Source organism: Rutidosis leptorrhynchoides, chromosome 6 (assembly GCF_046630445.1).
Source record: "Rutidosis leptorrhynchoides isolate AG116_Rl617_1_P2 chromosome 6, CSIRO_AGI_Rlap_v1, whole genome shotgun sequence".
NCBI classification, from domain to species: Eukaryota; Viridiplantae; Streptophyta; class Magnoliopsida; order Asterales; family Asteraceae; genus Rutidosis; species Rutidosis leptorrhynchoides.
In genome coordinates, this window is record NC_092338.1 from 412,487,619 (window position 1) to 412,510,351 (window position 22,733).

A 22,733-nucleotide genomic window follows, 5' to 3' on the forward strand; every position below is an offset into this window, starting at 1 on the left:
TGAAACCATCTCGGATTGATAACCGATGAATCAAATATGGCTGCATTAAATGCAGAGGAAACAGCAAAATTGTAGATGGTCTCAATGGCCAAAAGTTTGATAATAAAGAATGGTACGTTGGAAAAGCTCAAAAGAAAATTTGGAACTGAAAAACGGATTGAGCTAACCATGAAGGAGACCAAGGACAAATACAAGGACCAAACCCTATATTCAAAGAATCCAGGTAATTCTGGATCCGATGAAATCTTTAGAGAATATCTTGCTCCGAAGTTATGTTAAAAGCTTGCGGAAAATTTTTCTTCATCAACCTTCGAACTTAGAAATTCCAAAATGTCGTTATAAATATCCTCTATATTTCTGAAGATATTTTCATAACGATTCTTGTCCACAATTAAGTATCTCTTTGCGATATCTTTATAAAGGAAACTATTTTAGTTTCTATATTCAGTAAAATTCAAGTTTAAATTATAAATGTTTTGAAGAAATGTTGGAAATTGAAGCATGAGTTAGTATAATATAATGACGTCAGGCCAACGTGATTATATTACAGTAAGTCATGCTAAATTTTTAATGGAAGATGATGATTCATAGACTTTATATTCATTATTTTCCATGTTACACGACTCTTACATTCTACTTAATCTCTGAACATATCAAGAACATATATTCTTGATAGTTCTATCCTCAGTAATTCTGGTAATTTACCAAATCAAATCGTGATATTACGCTTAGAACATTAGGTTCATTCGAAACTTCATACCTACAAATTCTGGACCATTACTCGCTTAACTTAGAGTCGAGAGCAGAATAAAAAGGTAAAGAGCTCCGACATATAAGGGAAAATACAAAGCCCGATAATAACACGAAAATTACAAATCGTGTATATCAATGCGTATAGCAACATAAAGACACGAGAGAATTAAAAACACTATAACCCCAAGAGCATAGTAGAAGTAAACAGATTCCTCTGGTGGTAAAAGAAAAAGAAGCATGACTGCATATATGGTCAATATAATAACAAATATCAATACGGGATTGAGCATATTAACAAATCTTTTGGAAGTATGAATCTAGGAAGAAAGTATAGAAGTGGTGCAGATAATGAAACGGAAGAAGTTAATTTATAGCAAAATTTCCAAACACAGCAATCGAGGCAATTCATCGCATTTAATCAAAGAAATCCCAAAATTCCGTAAATACCGGATAATCAAATCTTATAGATTACGAAGATTTCCTTTAATCCCTTGAATTCCGGAAATCAATCGTGACTACGTCAAAAGTTAAGGCGAACATTTAATTTACTCATTCACTCTTTTACGATAGCTTCGTTTATACTCTTTCTATAATCGAATCGTTCTATCCATATTATTCAATAGTGATAAAACTTTATTCTTCAACTTATATTCATCATTACAATATTCTTGTTGTAAACAATGATGATCTCTATCAAACTTCATGACTATAATTTTCATAAACTACTCTCTGTTTTGTCTACCCTAACATTGTGACATAAACGCTCAAGGTTTAAATGAGCTCGATATTATTCATAACACATTTTATATATCCAATTTACTGAAATGACTTGTATAACATCATCATTTTGAATGATCTCCGCATTAATAATAAAATGCACTTCGTAGAAGAACTTGTAGAAATTATGGTATGTATGATTTTAATTCTTGAAACAGAACAATATTCTATCCGTTGGAATTCACGCAAGGCCCCGAGCATACCTGGGAACGTGAAAACCAAATAAAACGTAAATATCCTCGTCTATGTACGAACAACACCGATTAATGGCAACAAATAAATTTCGGGACAAAATTTCTTTTAACGGGTAGGTACTATAACAACCCTCATATTTCCATACCTGAATTGACTAATTTGACTATAGGGTTGTTATCCATACGTAATATATAATTAAATTCGACGTTGATCAAATATTTATTTTTAGTTGACACGTTCTGTTAACTAAAGTTTACACTAATTATATAAAATAACTTTAGTTAATATTAATGCGTATTATATTTAAAACTATATGTAACATAATTATTAATTAAATGATAAGTTATTTTAATCATTATATATATTTTTAGCTTATAAAAAAATAAAAATAAAAAGAAATAAGATTTTTTTTTAATAAATTAAATAATGAGCCCATGAATTTTGACTAAATATTTTCAAAAACAAAAACTTATTAAAAACATTTTTAACATGTTTTTATTATTTTGTCAAAATTGGCACCTTTATTTTATTTTTATTTTTCTTTTCACCAACCATTTTTTACCTATAAATACATGGCTCCTCATTCATTTTTTCTTGCCAAACACAAAAACTTAAGTTATTCTCTCAAAACCTTGAAGAAAATTTGAGGTACTTTCTATTTTTATTAATTTTTTTCAATATTGTCATTTATATTTATATTTATTGTATATTCTTTGTAAAATTCGAAATTAATTATGTTTATATGTTATAATTAGTATTATAAGTGTTATGATGCATAAAAATAATTTTGATAATTTATGGAATATTATTTATAATTAAATACGAATTATGTAGTGTTTAAACGTAAAAATAATGTAAAATTCGTAATAAATACTTTTAACCAAAAATAAAATATATATAATTTTTTTCTGAGTTTTTAAAACTTATATAGATCTGAAAAAATTATAAAAATAATTACTTGGGTCGAATTGGTATTTATTATATAATTAAACTCTATTATTATGTAATTCGAAGGTAAATTAAGAATAAATATAAAATAATAAAAAAATATTTTTTTAAATATTTTTCTATAGATTATTAGACTGATAGAAACTTATAAAAATTATAAAAATAATTATTTGGGTTTATTTAGTAATTATGTAGAATTAAAATTATTTTGTGAATACATTAAGGGTAAAAACAAAAATAAATACAAAAATATAATAAAAACGTTTTCTTAAATTTTTCTACTAATCTATATGATTAACTAAGACTATAAAACTTATATATGTAATTTTTAGATATTTAATTTATTATTTAGACATTTTGAATAATGTTCGATTAATAAAACACTATTATTTTGAAGTAATTTAGGTATTTATTTAAAGGTAATTATATTTAATATATATAAGACATACTAAGGTATAATAACTAAATATTAAATAAAACTTAGTTTATATTATCACATATATAATTATTAAGTACATTAATAATTCGTTGTGTGTATACACCTAAAGTGAAGGTTAATCAAAGATAATGTATAATTCATGTGAGCTTCATCGCTACTCACGGTCGTAAGTGAATGATGTCTAGGTTGCCATTTATGGGTAAGCTTGTGGATCTCGAATACCATGACTTAGATTCTGGTCAAGAATCCTGGGCCCCCGGTTACATCTGGTCATTCCTGACTTATTTGATAGCAACGAAGTTTGAGTAAAGTTATACAACGTCTTGCTAAAGATTAACCCGAACTTTCTAAAATGGGAAAATTACTATAAGTGGAAACTTTCCATAAATAGTAACCTTCCGAAAATGGAAATTCTTTAGTGAACCATTACTATCAATATAGTACTATATACTATTGTCTGTTAGGCAATGTCTGATCATACGTTCTATCTCTAGGTTGAGATCTCGATCACGTCCTTCCGTTCAATTCTTTCGTGTGCTACTAAGGTGAACTTCATAGCCCCACTTTTTACTGTTTCATAACTGTTTTATAACTTTTGGGGTGAGATACATGCTTGCTTTATAACTGTTTTACGCTTAGACACAAGTACTAAATTGTTAACTATGCTGTCATGCTTTGATTCATGCTAAATCCCTACCGTAATATCGTCAATTGCTACGTTTAAATGCAAACTTAATTATTGTGAGTAGGCCTATTGAGAGTAACGTCTCTAACCATTCGACCGTTGGTCTTTGGTTACATAATAATGATTCCACGACACTGACAGTACAAGGTGTCATAGGGTAAACTTGTTTAGTAGCGATATTACAAAATGCAGCAACACTTTTAGATTGATATTTCTATATCAATCAACTTTAAACTAAATCTTGTGGTCTAAAACTTTGGATATTATTTATAAACCTATGAATTTCACTCAACCTTTTTGGTTGACACTTTAAGCGTGTTTTGTCTCAGGTGATGATTGAGCTAGCTGCTACTTGCTACTAGATGATTGATGTATGCTTTGCTGCTTGCATGGAGTCCATCATTCATATTTATCATTTTGTTTAAGACATTTTCCATTTACTGTACTCTTATGATGTAAAACTTTGAATAATGCTTCCGCTGTTTATTTAATAAATAAAACGTCTCATTTAGAGTCGTTCTCGCTTATACAACTGTGTTATGATATGATTGGTCATAATTACCCCTGGTCCATTTTGGTGGTGTGACAACACCCATTTTGACTAGCAAACTTGTTCTTTATGAACATCAAAACACTAACACATTATAATCTAGTGATTTAACACCCAAACCATGACAAATACTTCCAAATTCGTCATCAAACCCTAAACCCACAATAATCGGGTTTACTTACACTAGCAATACAACAAAACCCCCAATTTCATGAGAAATGAGGTTTAGAACCCCAACAAGCTCAAACCCTAAACATAAACAAGAATCTTACAATTAAATTCGGAGTTAGGGCTTACCAACACTACCAAAATGTAGCTAAGAACGAGATGAACAACTTTAACACTCGAGCTTTTGATCGATTCAAGCTTCTTCTTCTCCAAAACCCCAAATCTCTCTCTAGAACTCTCTCTCTCTCTCTCTCTCTCTCTCTCTCTCTCTCTCTCTCTCCCTCTCTCTCTCTCTCTAAGATAGATGAGAGTGTTTGTGGATGTTTAAGTGATCCAAAATTGGATCCAAGTCTGATAATAAGGCTACAGATCAGTCCTCAAGTGAAAAGACCAAAAAGCCCATCATTTAACTCAAAATAGAAAAAGGCAGAAAACTATCTCAGGTGGGGTGCGCGGCGCTCACAAGGGTCTAAACAGGTTCTGAAGTTCAGGGACTGATTCTGACAAATTCTGATTCTGATGTAAATTCTGAAAATGCTGTTAGGTAGACCTTTTGTGGCGCTTTCTGGTGCACACATTTTCTGACACTTTCAGGAACATTTCCTGACGCACAAAATTCAGGGTGTTACATTTTGACCGTTTTTCATATTATTCTTTTGTGTATGCATGACTTAACTTGTTACATATTGTTTTAAGGCATATTATTTCACTCACATGTAATTATGTATAACGCATATAAGTTTGAATCTAATGTCAATTCATTAAACACGTTTTTTATATCACTAATATGCGCCTTCAAATGAAGTAACATTTGGCGGCGCATAACCTTTGATTTTAGATTGTACTAAAATTCTCGAGATCACCCTAAAATGACTCTAACATCAAGACTCTCGGAAAGTGTCTTGCCGTTCGAGGTCGTTAGTATGCTGAAAAAAGACATTTTACTCATTTTTAATATTCTTTTTTGAACGTTTTCAATATATATCGTATTATTACTTTTGTGTATGCATGACTTAGCATGGTATATATACTTTTAAGGTCTATTATTTCATTTACAATGTAATTACGTATAACGCATATAATTTTGAATCTAATGTCATTTCATTAAACACGTCTTTTAAATCATTAATATGCGTCGCCAGATGGAGTAACATTTTACGGCGCATAACATTCGGTTTCAGATTGTGCTGAAATTCTCAAGATCACCCTAAAACGGCCCAACGAGCAAGAATCTCTGAACGTGCTTGCCATTCGAGGTCGTCTAGATTCCGGAAAAAAAAATCTTCCCTCGCAAATTCGCACCACGCACCAAACACCACCGACGGTTCGTGGTGCTTGGTGTTTTGTGTCTTTGGCCAAAATGTTAGATATATCGTATCTCTTTTGACTCATAGCTTCGAATTAGTCACCGTTTTTTTTTTAAATCGTGTATTATTTCGAGATCTATCTGTTAGCAAACAGCCGTAGGCGGTTTGTCCCAAATATTTTTCGAAACGAGACCTTGAAAACCTTAAATTTTGCCTTTTTTTTTTATATATTTAGACACTCTTGTGACCGTTTTTCATATTATTCCTTTGTGTATGCATGACTTAACTTGTTACATATTGTTTTAAGGCCTATTATATCACTCACAATGTAATTATGTATAACGCATATAAAAGTGAGCTCATTTATCTCAAAATGAATACTCGCTTTGTGAGCAATCGGGAGTCATCACCAGCGAACTTCATAGATTTACTAACTTCTTGACGGAAAACATAAGATTTAAACAATTCTTAATTCAAACAAACTTAAAATCATATTTACAACACTAGTCAATAACTTACCTAATTTGAAAAGATAACATCCAAACTTTACATTAGAAACGAAAATTAATTTTCTTTTGTTGAACTCATGTTAAAAAATCAAGTATAACATAAATTATCATAAATCATACGAGTACTTCTTTTTACGTCCTTTAACACATTATTATTTGAGACTCTTTCAAATAATTGTTCATTTTCATCTAAACGAATTAAAAGAGACCTTAGTAAGTAATATGTTACTTTTTTTTTTTTTTCTTGAACGACAAATACACGCACCAAATTACAAATACTCTATCACAAAACTCGAACTCATACTTCAAAGTTTATACGTTATCTTGATACCATTACATCATAAGCCATTGGTATGTATAAATATACTATCTAGTTGATGATAAGTGTTGTTATTGAAAATCTTAAAATTATGTGCTTCATTGAAGTGTACACTTTAATCCGGACATAGGGAGTAAGAGTACTAGGAGTCGTTCGGTATTAAATCACAGTGTTAAATTTAACACTGGATTTAACACTGAGGCCAAAACAGGAAAAATGGTTCAGTGTTAAATCATTATTTAATTATTTTTTTAACACTTTTAATAATATTATTTAGTTTAATTATATATTAAAAATATAAAAACAAATGCAATACTAAATTTCATTAAGAAAAAAATTACATTAATTAAAAAAAACAATACTTAATAAAAAAACACACTTATTAAAAAAAATACATTACTTAATAAAAAACACAATACTTAATCCGACTCCGACGTCTCACGATTAGCCCATACATGTTCAACCAAATCCGATCGTAGGCCCTCATGCACTTCCCTATCTCATAATTCTTTAGTCCTCCTCCTGTAAGTTTCGCACCTCTCGATCCAAGTTGTTTGCATATTATGAACGGGTTCGTAAACCCAATCATTTTCAGTTAGAGCAAAACCATTATCTTCAACAATTATATTGTGTAAGATAATGCACGTATACATCATTTGTTTCATAACATTGATGCTATATGCCCTTGCTGGTTATTGTAGTATATGTCAACGCCCTTGTAAAATACCAAAAGTCCTCTCCACATCCTTGTGTGCCGCTGCTTGTTTCTTCGAAAAGTACTTACGTTTTTCATCATTTGCACTTGAAAACGCCTTAACAAATGATGTCCACCCGGGATATATACCGCCCGCTAGATAATATCCTCTTTTGTACTCAACCCCATTTACAGTAAAAGGAATGTCTTCTATTTCATTAAGCATTGAGTTGAAGAGATTACTGGCGTTCAAGACGTTTAAGTCGTTGTTTGAACCCGCAACCCCAAAGAAAGCACGCCAAATCCAGTTATCATATGAGGCTACAGCTTCTAGCATAATAGTTGGAACTTTGTAATCGCCTCGAGTAAATTGACCTTTCCATGCAACGGGACATTTTCCCCATGCCCAATGCATACAATCTATGCTTTCCATCATTCCAAGTAAACCGTGAATATCTTTGTGAGCTTCATACAATCGTTTGATATCATCTGTGGTAGGCTCTCGCATATATTCATCTTTATATAAATCAATAATACAATTACAAAAGTTCATTAGCGATTCACGACATGTTCGTTCCGACATTTGCAAGTACTCGTCAAAAAGATCGGGTGTATCATCATAAGCTAATTGTCGTAGAGCGACAGTTATTTTAAGTATGTACTAATACTCAACTTGCCGCGCGTATCAACTCGTAAATGAAAATACTTAAAATATTCAGGTAACGGATCTTTACGGTAGTTGAGAATATCTTCCATAATTCGGAGAAATACGCGACGCCGCATCCGAAACCTCTTTTAAAATTTTCGTCGGAGTATTTGCAACCTTCAACAAAATAGTCGGTAATAAGACGTACATGTGCGGCTTCATGTTCACGTTCTATATAACGACGTGTGTTTGAACTTTTCTCTTCATTTTCACTTTCTAACGCCTCGCTATTGATTATATCGAGCACTTGCATCAAAAACTCTTCGCTAGACGATGATGTTGAAGACATTTTATGAAAGAAATATGTTTATTTGTTGTGAAATGTAGAGAAAAAGAGTGAAAGATGTGTGAAAAATGATGATAAATGGAGAGTATTTATAGGATATAAAATAAATTATTAAAAAAATTTCAACCGTTGCAACGGCTCAATTTTTGCAACGAATCATTTTTTACACCGTTGCCTACATAACAGTGGCCATCGTTAAACACGTTTAATGCCAATTTAACGGCGGGGCGGAGTGGTGTTTTCCACCGTCCCCACCGTTAAATCCTGATAACGGCGAGATTTTGCTCCGACTTCTGGTGCTCTTAACAATTTTGCCATCCTACATTTATAATTCATATTTTTTATTTAAAACGTTTTCAATTTATTATTTTAAGTATTTTTTAATCGATCAAAATAATTATTATCATCTTTTTTACATAACAAAAACAAAAGTAAAATTTTAAGAAAATGATACTCACATACTAAAAATTGATCTATATACACCAAAGTTATTATTATACCTTTAATTTATAATTATGGAAGTCAACTCTCTAAATATACTTAAGCTTATAACTGATAACTAGTGAAATGACCAGTGGAACCACGAGTTTGTTTAAGTGAAACAGTTTAATGATATGTTTTAGGTATTAAGTGAACGTAAATGCTAAAGTTCTTTGGTTTAATGACTCGTGGAACCACATAGTCCGATTAAGAAACTCGTCAGATGAACATTTCATCAAACACCTAAAATGCATATTAAATAATCATCATCCAGTCATAAGAGATAATATTAGTTGTAATTTTATTATAAAAGTGTAAATTAAAAATATAAATATAAAATTGATTTCCTTCTGCCCAACTTTTATACTTTCTCGTACTCAATTCAAAATAATAAATTACAATAATTTAAAATTATTTAATTTTAAAAATTAAAATAATTATTATTATTAATAAGATCCAATAATAAAAATTACTACGTAATTAATAAGATTTAATTTTAATTCAAAATTATTTAGATTAATGACATCATCCACTATGTTTAAATTTTTTTCTTTTTTTTTTTGATTTTTTCTTAACAAAGGAATTAACCTAATTATGACATCATCATTTTAGCAATATAATAGAAATTATAGATTTTATACTTAAAAAAGTGTAAATGAATAAATTTTTTGTGTGACAGCTAGTAAAATTTTTGGAATCATCATATCATATCATACATCATACATATCTAAAATTTATGTATGTTTTGGATGTTGTGCAAAAAATGTCCACACTCTAAAAGTGGTGTGCTCAAAACGGACGATCCGAAGAAGACACCTCTTTCATCTCTCTCACACACACAACACACACACACTCTCTCTCTCTCTCTGGAATCTTCTTGTTTAGGTTGATGAATTCCACACCTCTTTCTCTCTTTACAACATAACAAGAATGTTATTATTTATTAAACAATCATAAAGTTTCAATCTTTATGATTTTTCAGCTAATTTGTAACTGAAATCATCTCTCAATCAACGATCTTTGAGCTGAATTTGATCAATGAACAGTTTTTATTAGACACCATAATCAGGTAAATCTTTTTTTATATATAATTTGGTTTATATTTCCGTACTCAATTTGTGAAATTGATGTGTGAATATATCTAAAATTTGCAGAAAAAAGGAACCCCTTTTTGAGTTTTGTGTGTTGGTAAGTGGGTTGATTGATATCATGGCTATTGTTGAGAATAATGGGTCGAATAATCATGTTGAAAACGACGTCGTTGATCAGTCTAAATCTACTTCTGATCAGCAAAAAAAGATGACAACAAATGGAAATGGAAATGGAAATGGTAATAGTAATAGTAATGGAAATGGGAATCTGTTATATAGTGGAAATGGTGTTTCAAATAATCATAATATTCATGATCATGATCATGATCAAGAGGATGATGGTTATAAAAAAGATATGAGGGATTTGGCTGAAATGTTGTCGAAATTGAATCCTATGGCTGCTGAATTTGTGCCCCCTTCACATTTGAATAATTATGCTAGGCCCCTTTTAGTACCACCATCACCTGCTGCTTATTTTGGTTATGCTGCTATCAACAATTTCCTGATGCAAACTAATAACAACGCGTTTACAGACGCGAATAGTGCGAACGGTACTCCTGTTAGACGGGTATACTCGATACCCTCATCCTTATTTATGATAATTCTTTAACATTTTCGCATATGTTGTTATTAAATTTCAGTAGTTTATTTGAAAAGTAATTAAAGATTGTGTCTTTGTGTGTTTCTTGTGCTGACTTTGATGATTATGGTTAGAAGAAGAGTAACTTCAGTAATGGGAAACGAAGGATGAATACACGAACTAGTATGGCACAACGAGAAGATGTCATTAAAAGGACGGTTTACGTGTCCGATATAGATCACCAGGTATACTGACATACTATTATCATACTTTTTTGGTAATAATGTTGTAAAGTTACAATTTTTATCTACTCTTTTGTGTTGGTCTTATTCAGGTAACTGAAGAACAACTTGCCGCCCTTTTTATTAATTGTGGACAGGTATATATATAGGAATATATATTACTAATTCTAGCGATATGCGTTTACATTTGATTAAATGACTAATTCCTGTCATTCTGTTTAACTAAATAGGTCGTGGATTGCCGTGTATGCGGTGACCCTAATTCTGTTCTTCGTTTTGCCTTTATAGAGTTTACAGATGAGGGTATGCATGTATAAGTTTGCACAATTGAAGTAATAATAAATTTATTTGTATATTTAATTTAATGAGTTACATTTCATCGTCTTTAATGTCTTTAATGTGGTTGCAGAAGGGGCAAGAAACGCGTTGAGTCTGGGTGGAACTATGCTTGGATATTATCCAGTTAGGGTTCTGCCTTCAAAAACTGCAATTGCACCTGTAAATCCAACTTATTTGCCCCGAGTAAGATTTTTTCTTGATTTTTGAAGCTACAATAAACTATGGATACACAGTTTGCTTATGTAAACACGGCTTGTATTTTGATTTAGTCTGAAGATGAAAGGGAAATGTGCGCAAGAACTATCTATTGTACTAACATCGATAAGAAGGTAGTTGGTAATCTTCCGCTTTGTTGTAGATTCAGTTGATAATAAATGCTAGTATGAGAGCATATATGTGATTTAATTTAATTTATTTGAACCAGGTTACACAAGCAGATGTCAAACTCTTCTTTGAATCACTTTGTGGCGAGGTTTGTGTGTCCATTTATGTAATCTGCACAAGTTTCTTATTTGAAATTTTGTTAAAATTTGAAGTTTGTGGAATTTATCATTTTTATAGGTCTACCGCTTAAGGCTGCTTGGTGACTATCATCATTCCACTCGAATTGCGTTTGTGGAGTTTGTGATGGTAATAATTTAAGCCTATAAATTGGTTTAAATGAAGATTCTGCATTTATTTTGTTAAATTAGATAATGTGTCTAATTGGAAATGTAAGTATGGATTTCATGCTTCTGTCTATATTTAATTGGGAAACCGTAACCGTTAACATTTTTATAACCGACTCCACTTACTTTAAATTAAGGAAAAAAGGTTTAGTTTGATATTATTAAAGATGGGGCCATATTTAGAAGAATACAAACCCTACCAGGGATTATTATTATTATGAACATTATGATTCAAACTTGATGAAGTTTGCTAGTTATCTTTTGGAGAAAGCATCCTCTACCGAATGGCTCATATTGTTTTGATGAATGTATCATTGATGTACTTTGAAGAGTGTAGTGTAAGTCTTTTGTTTCGGCAAAAGTTAGAATTTTTTGCGTCATTTCAAATTAGAAATTAGAATTAGGCAAAAGAATCTTTGTAATGTATCTTTTTTTAGGTAATCTGTTCAATGTCTTCATGATCTATGATACCTCAGGAAGTTAACAACTAGTACGAAAGTGTCTAGTCACGATTTAGTCTTAGATAGTTAGGCTGATATGGTCCCATTTTTGGCTTTTGACATATTAGATCGGCTGTTTAATCACAAAAATAAATAAAAGTGTTGTAAACTTGGTTTTGGATGTTGCAGGCTGAGAGTGCAATTGCGGCTCTGAACTGCAGCGGTGCTGTATTGGGATCACTGCCAATAAGGTAGGGCCAAGTAAAATTGCTTGATCTACCATCTTCTTTATGCATTGATAGGTTGTACATTACAACCCATTGATGCATAAATATGGTGGATCTATGATTTATCAACACCCATAAGGTAGTGGTGGTAATTACCGTTCCTTATATTATCGACAACCCTTAAGGTTGTGGTTAATGTGCATTTACGTAGCGGTTAATATTGACTTTTAATGGCGGTTATTGAAGTGTACAGATCTTTTTTGCATGTTAACGATAGCCCCTAAGGGTTGTCGTTAGATAAATCCTATATTTAACTTTTAATTTTATGTTTGCTTTGTTGAGATAATTATGAATTTATGATGTATGTTGATGCAGGGTAAGCCCATCAAAGACCCCGGTTCGTCCACGTGCACCTCGCCCAGTAACAGCGCACTGAATCAACCTTGAGTTTTCTATAATCTTATATATAAACTTATCTACGGCCCATAGCCATATATATAAACATGCGTATGTAGTTAAAGAGGAACTGTTAAGGTTGGATTTTAATGATTCTGGTTTCTGTCCGAGTTCAAACATGTACCGGATATGTCTTCCAATGTAGATTAAAGTTTGAGGCTTCACTTGAAGGTTTACGTTTATTATCTGGTTATTAACATATATATGATATATGATATTCTTTGACTAGGTGCGATTGGGTAACGTTGTTGTATATGATATATGTAAGAATCACACCTGGGAGGGTAAAACTAAAGCAAAATCTGGTTGATGCATATTTTTAGCGTTAACTTTTTTTTGGCGAAAAAAAAGAGAATTTTATTAATAGGAATAGATTTCTTCATTATTTTAATGAAGATGATCTATCAAAAAATATACAATGACATAGTGTAGTTCGGTCATGAGTCAGTCATGAGTTAAGATACTCATGAGTTAAGATACAAGAGAGACCAACAACGCCTAATTACACAACATAAATGGATTGTGATCCCATATACATGAGAATGAAAGCCGTAACAAAGATTGAGATTAGTTGCCTATAAGAAGACTTTAAGCTTGATGTTCCGTATAATAGCTTATCTACAAGTGAACTTGTCATTGAAAATAATGTCGTTCCTTGCTATCCAAATAGCTCAAATTGTGGCGGGTCCGATCAACTTTCAAAATCTTGCGTCCTTAATGTTCATTTCCATAATACTAATCGTTAAAAGGAGCTATGATGTTGTGATCGATGACCTCCCTTACCTTTCTTCTGGGGAGCAAACAGAATTGAAAACTCCCAATATGCATAAAGGACCCGGCCAATTACGGGCCATAGAAGACAATTGTGACCAAACTACCAATTTCCTACTTTCTTGGTGAGGTGCGTATACATTTATAATGAGAATGATTTGATCAGTAAGGATATACCTTAAAATTGTAGCAATCCAATGCCTTCTTTTCCGGCATTTGATTAAAGAGAAGAAATCACTTCTTCATATGGAAACAAGCCCACCTGATCGCTTGCTTCCGTTTGCACAACATCGAAGGCATAATGCTTCCAACCTTCATTAAGAATTGGTTGTTCTACAATTTTTACCAATATTTTGCGTAACTAGTCACCATATGAGAAATGTCTTAAATGTCCTTTAGAATATGACATTTTTTTTCTTATAACTAGCCGAAAGCCAGTCAAAAGAGGATAATACAATCGAATCAATAATATGACATTTCTTGAACTTGTTGGGATCGAAGATTCTTCCGTTTCGGTAACGCCAAAGAGTCCAAAGAGTAGCGTAGCAAATAGCTTCTAAAGTAATAGTCTTTTAACGCGATTGAAAAACCGTCATAATCCATTGCATTAAACCATCCACAGATTGCCAAACAGGAAGAGTAATATCTATCCAAGATGATATATAACTCCATACTTGCATCGCAATCTCACATTCAAAAAAAATGTGAGTAGTGTCTTGCACATTTATTGAGCATGAAGAACACAGTAAGTTAATAGACTGAACACCCCTCTCCAAAAGATTACACTTGTCCGGCAACCTGTTTAACCGAGCACGTCACAAAAAGAAATTTATATTGGGAGGGATAAACTTACACCAATGAATCGGACAATTACCAATAACATCTTGACTGAAGAGGCTACTCAAACCGCTAACAGAAAAAGTATCTTTAGGAAAACTTGTGCACACCCATTTGTCACTCGAATCGTTAAGAGTGACATGATCGATTGTAGTACTTAACTCGGAGAATTGTTGAGCTTCTGCTCCGGATCTAATGTTCCTCCTCCAACTCCAACACCATCCATTAATAGAAAGGCGATCAGATAATTTGCACAGCTTATCAGATTCAAGAGCATAAAGCCGATGAAATTTATCACATAACTTAGAGCCTCCAATCCAGTTATGATGCCAAAATAAAGTGTCTTGGCCATTACCAATCCTTAAAGATAGGTTATTAGAGATTGTCGGGAGTTGATCATGCATCTCAATTATATAAAGATTAATAGATGACCATGGCCCGCTAACCGAACGGGGTAACATAGGAAAAATACCATCTAGCTGCACATCATAGATGGCTTGAATAATTGATACCCAAAGCCAACCTTTGCAAGTAACGTACCTCCATCTCCACTTATATAAAAGAGCTTTGTTGAGCGAATCAAAACTAACAACCCCGAGACCGCCTTTATCCTTAGACTTAAGAATCTCATCTCATTTGATCCAATGAATTTTCCGAACATTATTAGTGCCACCCCCATAGGAAATTAGAACGAAGGGATTCTAGGTGATTTAAAACACTTTTGGGAGCTTTGAAAATAGAAAAGTAATAAGATCCAAGAGCTCCCAACACCGAATTGATCAACGTTAACCGACCACTAAAAGAGAGAAGATTTACTTTCCAGTTCGCTAAACGTTTTTCAACTTTGTTAGTAATCGGATTCCAATTTTCGCAAAGCCTTATGTTAGCTCCGATGGGGATACCAAGATAAGACAAAGGGAATGTAGCCGGATTGCATCCCAAAGAAGACTCTAACGGGAATGTTAGCTCCGATCGGATGCTCTTTTCGTAGGTGAATGGAGTGATTCTAACGTCAAGAACCTTATCGATATTTTGCATTGTTTCTACTTGGTTTCGGGCCTTCAATTAAACGTTCATAAATCCAATCTTCTTGGTATAGGCATCCCAACTGTAGAACTTAACAGAATATGACATTTATTTTGGAACAGATGAGTGTTTCTTTTCTAGAAAAATAACTTCACTAAAACTTCAAATTACATTGTCGAATACATACATTCACTATTTCACCAGGAGAGTAAAACTAAGGAAAATCGGAAGAGTTATTTTGCAACGTAGTGATTATTTTTCTAGAAAAACAACAACTTTGTTAAAAATTTCAAATTACATCATCTAACCATGGTTGACCTTCGTTGCGTCCGTTGTGGCGTTTTGATGACTAGTCCGTCTTGACTTTGATACCGTCTCGTCATCTAATAAGTCGGTTAATGGTGTTTGTTCAAAGGAGGGAAATGTCGGGTCAACGCCAATGAAATGTCAAAAATCCAGTTAAAGTCGGTCAAATCAATTAAAATTGACGTAGTTTAGTGTTATTTTTTTTGTATCATATTAGATATAACATAGATTAATTTGCTGTAATAGCGATTATAGGTACAAACTGGTCAACGAAAGTTTTTTACTGTAAAATATGTATATATATATATATATATATATATATATATATATATATATATATATATATATATATATATATAAGTCAACGTCCGTCTCGACCCCGTCTAGACACTTCAATGGCCCGACCGTCTCGACCAATCTCGCGTCCTTTTCAACCTTGCATCTAAGATTCTTTATAAATCAGCGTTACTTTTGTCCGTCAAATGAGCTGGAATCATCTTTAACGTCCGTGACGCCTCTAACGGGCTTCACTCGTCACAGTGTAGGGACGTCAGTCAATAATCTGACGGGAAAAAATGTATCGAAGGGATTTTTTAGCCAATTATAAAAGAGCATTAATTTTATATATTATTAATTTATATATTTTATACTCGACTACTAATCATATATTTTATTACACCAGTCACCACAAATTTAACATTCAAATTTAACCCTCCTCTAAATAAGTTCATTTTATTTCATGAACTTGCCATATCACCGATAATTATCGACTAGGGGTTAAGAACATTCTAATACGCACATCAACTAAAGCACTTCCCCATTTTGCGAAATTTATGTCATTAACCTACTTGAACACGACTTAATCACATTGTTATTCACAAATAATTAAGGTAATAAACTCATTGTGTACTTCCCTTTTTCATCGCCCAACAACACTTCTATCCTAACTTATTTCATCTCTGTACGTACCTACATTTTCTTCAAAACACCTCTATATTCATATTCTTAAATGACATGAAGCAGCAGTATGTTGTTTAGGTTCTACAATCGTCTAAACCCCAACAGATTTGAAGCACGATCTCTGTATAAAGACACATACTTTAAGAGTATTTTCTTGGGGTACGATATTTGTCTCCCATTTTACTCTCTCTCTCTCTCTTTTTTTTTTTTAACTACTACTCCGTATCATGTAATGCCTACCATGTGTTTGATAAAAGTTCTCTTTGAATTTTTTGTTTAATATTTTTTTTATTTATTTCAATCCGACCATTGCCCTAATCGACCCCCACCGGTTTAATTCTTCGTGACGCGCTGCTAAATAATAGGAAAGGGAAAAATGATTTTGATTCTTACATTGCAAAAATCTTTAAAATAATGTCAATTTGTGATAAGCAAATCAATTAGTTTATGTTGTATAGTTGCTTCCAAGTCCCCATGGTTATAAACATAAGTAACTTTTATGTGATAATCTATTTTAAGTTGATGTCGTTTTTATTGGTTTATTCTAGTTAGTTCTCAATTAACTATTCTTTATTCATTCCTAGGGCAACTTAACAGTTTGTGTTAGTAATAATCGGTGATAATCGAATTCTCTATTTTGTCATGGATTTACTAACTTAGGGTGAGTTTGATAAAACTGAATGGTTAAGCTCGCTGAATGGTTCATAATCTGAATGATTCAAAGGTTCTGAATGACAATAAGTTGTTTGATAGTTTTTTTGAATGAGCAATGTTAATGTTGTAAAATTACCTTATTAACTCTATATAAATAAAAACTAGAATATAGTTGTTTAATAAGTGTTTTTGATATAATTTAAAGAGGATATTATTACAAAAAATTTATGTGCTTAATGGTTAAGAGAATATTTCAGCTCTGAATGGTTCAGCACTGAATATCTGAACCATTCAATATCATCTGTCATTCAGAAACAAATGTAATGAAGCGCTTAACCATTCCATGAAGAGGTAAACAAACACACCCTTACTGTATTTTTTTCTGTTGCAGGTTACTTTGGGATACTGGCAAACGAAATATGTGTGACGATAGCAAGGCTAGTACACGTGTTCTTTTCTGTGGACCACACTTTCCAGCTTCACATATTTACACCAAAGAGTACTTGAAGAACTATCCGTCCATCCAGGTAATATTCTAGTCTGTATAATATTAACATATGGTAAACAGAACTTTGGAATGGTTTAATTTATTGATCCTATGTATTTTTATATCATAGGTTGAGGATCTTCCATTCAAGAGTATACCTGACCTTATCGGGAATTATGACATGTGTGTTGTAAAATCATTCCGTCTTAGTTCAGATCTTATTGCTCGTGCAACTCGAATGAAGCTCATAATGCAGTACGGTGTTGGCATAGAAGGTCCTCAATCTAACCGTTTATTGATTATGTACTGAACTGTACAAATATAAATTACATCCTTTTTTGGCTTTTAATAATTTAACTAACTCTACGTCTATTTTTGATCTTTAATGAAGGTGTTGATATTGGCGCTGCTACAAATTATGGTATAAAAGTTGCTAGAATTCCTAGCGGGGAAACAGGAAATGCTGCTTCGTGTGCTGAGATGGCCATCTATCTTATGTTAGGTCTTCTCCGTAAGCAAGTAGGTCTCTATATCTATCTATGTATTAAATTATAATGTATATATATATATATATATATATATATATATATATATATATATATATATATATATATATATATATATATATATATATATATATATATATATATATTTTAATTTTTGTGATCTTATCATTGGGTGGTAATCAAGTAGGTTTCTTGCTACAACTTTCTAAATTTATAGCACAGCTGATGTATGTGCGCAATATTGAATGTTTACTTTTATTCTTTGAAACTGACATAATTGTTTCAGACTATTATTTATAAGATGTACAAATCTTTGGGTTTATTGTTTATTATAGTCCTTTATCCAAATCATTGCAAGTCCATTATTTGTGTTTGTTCGTTTTTTTATGCTTATAGTTATAGTTATTAAATGAACCCATTTGATTAAGATTACTATAAATATTATTTCTTGAATTAGGGTGTTCCAATTTTGCTTGTTATATCTAGCCTCCCAAGTATCTGTGCAAGGTAAACTCTTATAAATGGTCTTAGAGAAGTTTAGGGTTTGTGGAAATTGCAGACCACATAATTGGGTTCTCGAAAACCTTGAACTAGTATCTCAGAGGGGGAACACATGAAATACAAGGTCGGTTAATGGGCTAGAACTAAGAAACTAAACCATCTTACATTGATCCATTTTCTTTGTGAGACACATTTCATTTTCCTCTCTATATTAAGGTAAATTGGTGTTGTTAGAAAGATTAAGGGTATGTTTTGCAAAACTAGCTTGTAGCTGATAGCCTTTTAGCTGGTAGTTGGTAGAGCTTTTTATATGTATTTCGGTGTTTGTGAGAGTAGCTGGAATAGTTGAAATAAATAGCAAAATAACAAAAATATAGGAGCTTTCTCTCAAACGCTAGTTCTATTAGCTTTTAGCTTTTAAGCTTTCTCCCTCCGTCTAAAAGCTTTAAGCTCTTCTAACCAAACGAAGCTTTTTATTAGATAGGAGTTTTTCATAAAAGCTAGAAGCTAAAAGCTCCTAAAAGCTCGAAAAATCTCCTAACCAAGCATACCCTAACAACACTTGTCACGCTACAACAGTATGTTGATGTTCCATTATGGGTGTTACTTCTATTTCACATAATAGCTATTCAATTTTTGGTCTTGTTGTCTTATACATTGGGTCACTAGTATATTAACGATAGCAAGTATTGCCTGTAAGCAACCTGTGAACTCCTGTGTAATGTTAGGGTAGATATTTAAACATTGTTGGACTTTGGTACAAAATTTGGACTCTCATTAGCCATTTCAAGAAATATATGAAAGTTGGAGGGTGAGTTCGAATGAGTCATGTATATTCTTTGTCTTCCATGTCTCTCTCACCTTGTTTGTGGGATTTTAAATTATATAAACTCGGATTTTGGCTCTGCAGAATGAGATGCAAATTGCTGTAAGGGAGAAAAAAGTTGGAGAACCAATCGGCGATACATTGCTTGGAAAAACTGTAAGCTCCGTCAAATATGACAAGTTTGCACATTACACAATTGGTGTTTTTTTGCAAGACATTTATTTGTGTTGTACATTTTATGGTCTACTCTCATTCTGCAGGTTTTTATCATGGGATACGGAAATATTGGCATCGAATTGGCAAAGCGTCTTCGTCCATTTGGAGTCAAAATTCTTGCTACAAAACGAAATTGGGTCTCAAATGTTCCAAATAAGCTCAACTCTACAGGTGACACATTACATATTTATATCTATATAGTTACGTATCTGTTGTAATCATCATTCATGGTTACTTTTATATTGTTTTTTCAGAACCAGCATATCAAAACAGCTCAAATGAGGATTTGGTTGATGAGAAAGGTTCTCATGAAGACATATACAAGTTTGCAAAGATGTCTGATATAGTTGTTTGTTGCTTGAGCATGAACAGTCAAACAGTACATTTTTATCCCTTTTAATGCTCCAAATTACAGTTGGTTTGCACTTCTTGTGACTAATGGTTTTTATTACCATCATCTAGGCTGGCATTATAAATAAGACATTCACATCTTCAATGAAAAAGGTTAGCTTCGATAATTATTATACCTGTAATACGTTTTCCAGCTGTTAGTAATAGTTTTTGATTTTTCTTTTTTTTTTTTTTTAATTTTGTTCTTGCTGTTAACTTAATAGTTTTTGGGCAAATATGGTTTTTTTATTTTACTAACAATTATCAACTTTGTTTTCAGGGTGGACTACTGGTGAATATAGCTCGAGGGGGTCTGTTGGATTATAAGGCAGTTCATGACAGCCTTAAATCGGGCCATTTGGGAGGCCTAGGAATCGATGTTGCGTGGACCGAGCCTTTGAATCCAGATGACCCAATCTTGAAGTTCCCAAATGTTATTCTCACACCTCATGTTGCAGGCGTTACAGAATTTTCTTATAGATCCATGGCCAAGGTATACACTTGTAGAACGTGCTAAAAAGTTGCAACACTTTCATTGTCGGAGGGTATGTTTGGTTAGGAGCTTTTTGAGCTTTTTGGAGCTTTTAGCTTATGTGAAAAATCTCATATCTAATAAAAAGCTTCTTTTGGTTAAAAGAGATTCAAGTTTTTAGACGCAGGGAAAAAGCTAGAAGCTAAGCTCATATAACTAGTGTTTGAGAAAAAGCTCCAACTTTTTGTCATTTTACACTTTATTTTAACAATTACTCTGCCAAACACCTAATTACATGTTAAAATGTTATGAATATATCTGTAACTAATTCTCGAGTGATGATATATATAGTTTGGGAGTTTTTGCATGCTATTAATCATCTTCACTATGTTAAATTAACCAGGTAGTTGGTGATGTTGCGCTTCAGCTTCACGCAGGAAAACCTCTGGACGGGATAGAGTATGTTAACTAATGTGAATCGATTAATTAACCCTTAATTCTATGTCGAACTAATGATTTGGGACCAAGTTATTATTCTGATCATGTTGCATCAATACATGTCTCGACTAGTTTGTCAGTTTGAATAGCCCGTGATGTGTATGTTAACTAATGTCATCCTTTTTAGTTCTATGCCGAACTAAGGATTTGGAATCAAGTTCTTGTTCTGATCATGATGTAGCAATACATATTCATGATGTAGCAAACTAGCAATACATGTTTCTGCTGTTTAACATATATATGACCATTCAGTTCAATATCCCCATCAACCTAACAATCAATAATGTCATTGCTCTTTACATGTTCTCTTCATGGGCCAGGGATTAAAAATCTAGTACTGAAACACCTAGCAATCAACCTAACAATCAATCAACCTACACGAGACTTTTGGTGAATCTGCCTACTCTCACCAGCCATGTTGTCTCCATTTAATTTACAACTTAGCCATTCTCAATGTATTACAAATAGAGCTCAAGAAGCTCATTTATACTTTTTTTTTTTTTTTTTTTTTTGTTTTTTTTTTCGAGGAACCCCCTAGCGACGAGCCATAATGGCTCCCCTCTAGTTGGTAAACCCAGGGTAAACGGCAAGCCAGGCCTCCACCGCTACCAGGCAAAGCATCCTCTAGTCAATCAGTCACTAAATGGAGCTCGCCCCAAGGTATTTGCCTTGAAGGAAATCGAACCCGTGACCTCTTGCTTCATTGGAAGCTCATTTATATATCCAAACTATATTCTACTAAAAGATTAAACAGTGAGTTAGTAAGTGTTAATCTCCTAATTACAAGAGATAAAGATTATTGCTTATATTTGTAATTAGAGAAGTGTAATTCTTTTCGTTCTTATTAGTTAGTGAGACATTCTTTTTTCTTGCAAACACACCCCTACTATCAAAGATGGAGAGGAGTCTCTTACGAATCTCACTTTTCATCGTTCTTTCGGTTTTTGTTTTCAGCAAGTAATCATCATTTCTAAATTCTCACTATGAAGTTTAAACACACGTGTGCATGTTTTTTTCACAAAAAGGAATGTGTACATACACTCATGCACATAACTTTTATTGTGTTTTTAAACTATTTATTAATTTATTAATGCTTTTTTTTATTAATTTATCCATTTCTTGTGACAGGTATGATGAGTATCCAACCACTGGCTCTTATACCTAGATGTAATACAGACCAAGATTGTGTGTCTTGGTTGTCCTGAGAAAGTATTGTGTGTTAACCACTTCCGTAGTTGTCAAGGAGTTGCTAAAGGCTCAAAGCTAAAAACAATTTCTTGTTATAATTCAGTAGGCTTATAACTACCTTTAGTGGTTTGATTCTTGATGTTATAATTCAGTAGGCTTATAACTACCTTTAGTGGTTTGATTCTTGATGTTATAATTCAGTAGGCTTATAACTACCTTTAGTGATTTGATTCTTG

At 32.5% G+C, this 22,733-nt stretch overlaps 3 protein-coding genes across 4 annotated transcripts; 2 read left to right on the top strand and 1 right to left on the bottom strand.

Moving 5' to 3' along the window:
* Positions 1–7,357: 7,357 nt before the first annotated feature.
* Positions 7,358–8,339, bottom strand: LOC139855111 (uncharacterized). The gene is made up of 2 exons (XM_071844361.1): positions 8,168–8,339; positions 7,358–7,968 (listed from the first exon to the last, which is right to left on the bottom strand). The coding sequence occupies exons 1-2, from the start codon at positions 8,337–8,339 to the stop codon at positions 7,358–7,360; spliced, it is 783 nt and encodes a 260-aa protein (XP_071700462.1).
* Positions 8,340–9,593: 1,254 nt separating this feature from the next.
* LOC139855787 (polyadenylate-binding protein-interacting protein 12-like) lies at positions 9,594–13,023 on the top strand. Of its 2 annotated transcripts, none has more exons than XM_071845030.1 (11): positions 9,594–9,885; positions 9,971–10,475; positions 10,622–10,732; positions 10,822–10,866; positions 10,960–11,032; positions 11,139–11,251; positions 11,338–11,397; positions 11,493–11,540; positions 11,630–11,698; positions 12,366–12,427; positions 12,779–13,023. In XM_071845030.1, the coding sequence occupies exons 2-11, from the start codon at positions 10,026–10,028 to the stop codon at positions 12,837–12,839; spliced, it is 1,092 nt and encodes a 363-aa protein (XP_071701131.1). In that variant the 5' UTR covers positions 9,594–9,885; positions 9,971–10,025; the 3' UTR covers positions 12,840–13,023. The 2 variants fall into 2 exon arrangements, with proteins under 2 accessions (XP_071701131.1, XP_071701132.1); XM_071845031.1 differs by having other exon boundaries at positions 10,625–10,732.
* Positions 13,024–16,766: 3,743 nt separating this feature from the next.
* Positions 16,767–21,456, top strand: LOC139855856 (uncharacterized). The gene is made up of 10 exons (XM_071845099.1): positions 16,767–16,918; positions 17,805–17,940; positions 18,031–18,175; positions 18,292–18,419; positions 19,818–19,889; positions 19,994–20,120; positions 20,204–20,328; positions 20,412–20,453; positions 20,620–20,832; positions 21,215–21,456. The coding sequence occupies exons 1-10, from the start codon at positions 16,827–16,829 to the stop codon at positions 21,281–21,283; spliced, it is 1,149 nt and encodes a 382-aa protein (XP_071701200.1). The 5' UTR covers positions 16,767–16,826; the 3' UTR covers positions 21,284–21,456.
* Positions 21,457–22,733: the final 1,277 nt, after the last annotated feature.

What these genes read in the sequence shown, in the direction of transcription:
- LOC139855787 (XM_071845030.1), top strand. Translation starts at nt 10,026, where the DNA reads ATGGCTATTGTTGAGAATAATGGGTCGAATAATCATGTTGAAAACGAC. An exon ending in TTGAATCACTTTGTGGCGAG is followed by an intron (nt 11,541 to 11,629) that starts GTTTGTGTGTCC and finishes TCATTTTTATAG; the next exon opens with GTCTACCGCTTAAGGCTGCT. An exon ending in CGTTTGTGGAGTTTGTGATG is followed by an intron (nt 11,699 to 12,365) that starts GTAATAATTTAA and finishes TGGATGTTGCAG; the next exon opens with GCTGAGAGTGCAATTGCGGC.
- LOC139855856 (XM_071845099.1), top strand. Translation starts at nt 16,827, where the DNA reads ATGTTGTTTAGGTTCTACAATCGTCTAAACCCCAACAGATTTGAAGCA. An exon ending in TAGGTCTTCTCCGTAAGCAA is followed by an intron (nt 18,420 to 19,817) that starts GTAGGTCTCTAT and finishes TTGGCTCTGCAG; the next exon opens with AATGAGATGCAAATTGCTGT. An exon ending in AAATAAGCTCAACTCTACAG is followed by an intron (nt 20,121 to 20,203) that starts GTGACACATTAC and finishes TTGTTTTTTCAG; the next exon opens with AACCAGCATATCAAAACAGC.
- LOC139855111 (XM_071844361.1), bottom strand. Translation starts at nt 8,339, where the DNA reads ATGTCTTCAACATCATCGTCTAGCGAAGAGTTTTTGATGCAAGTGCTC. An exon ending in TACCGACTATTTTGTTGAAG is followed by an intron (nt 7,969 to 8,167) that starts GTTGCAAATACT and finishes TACGACAATTAG; the next exon opens with CTTATGATGATACACCCGAT.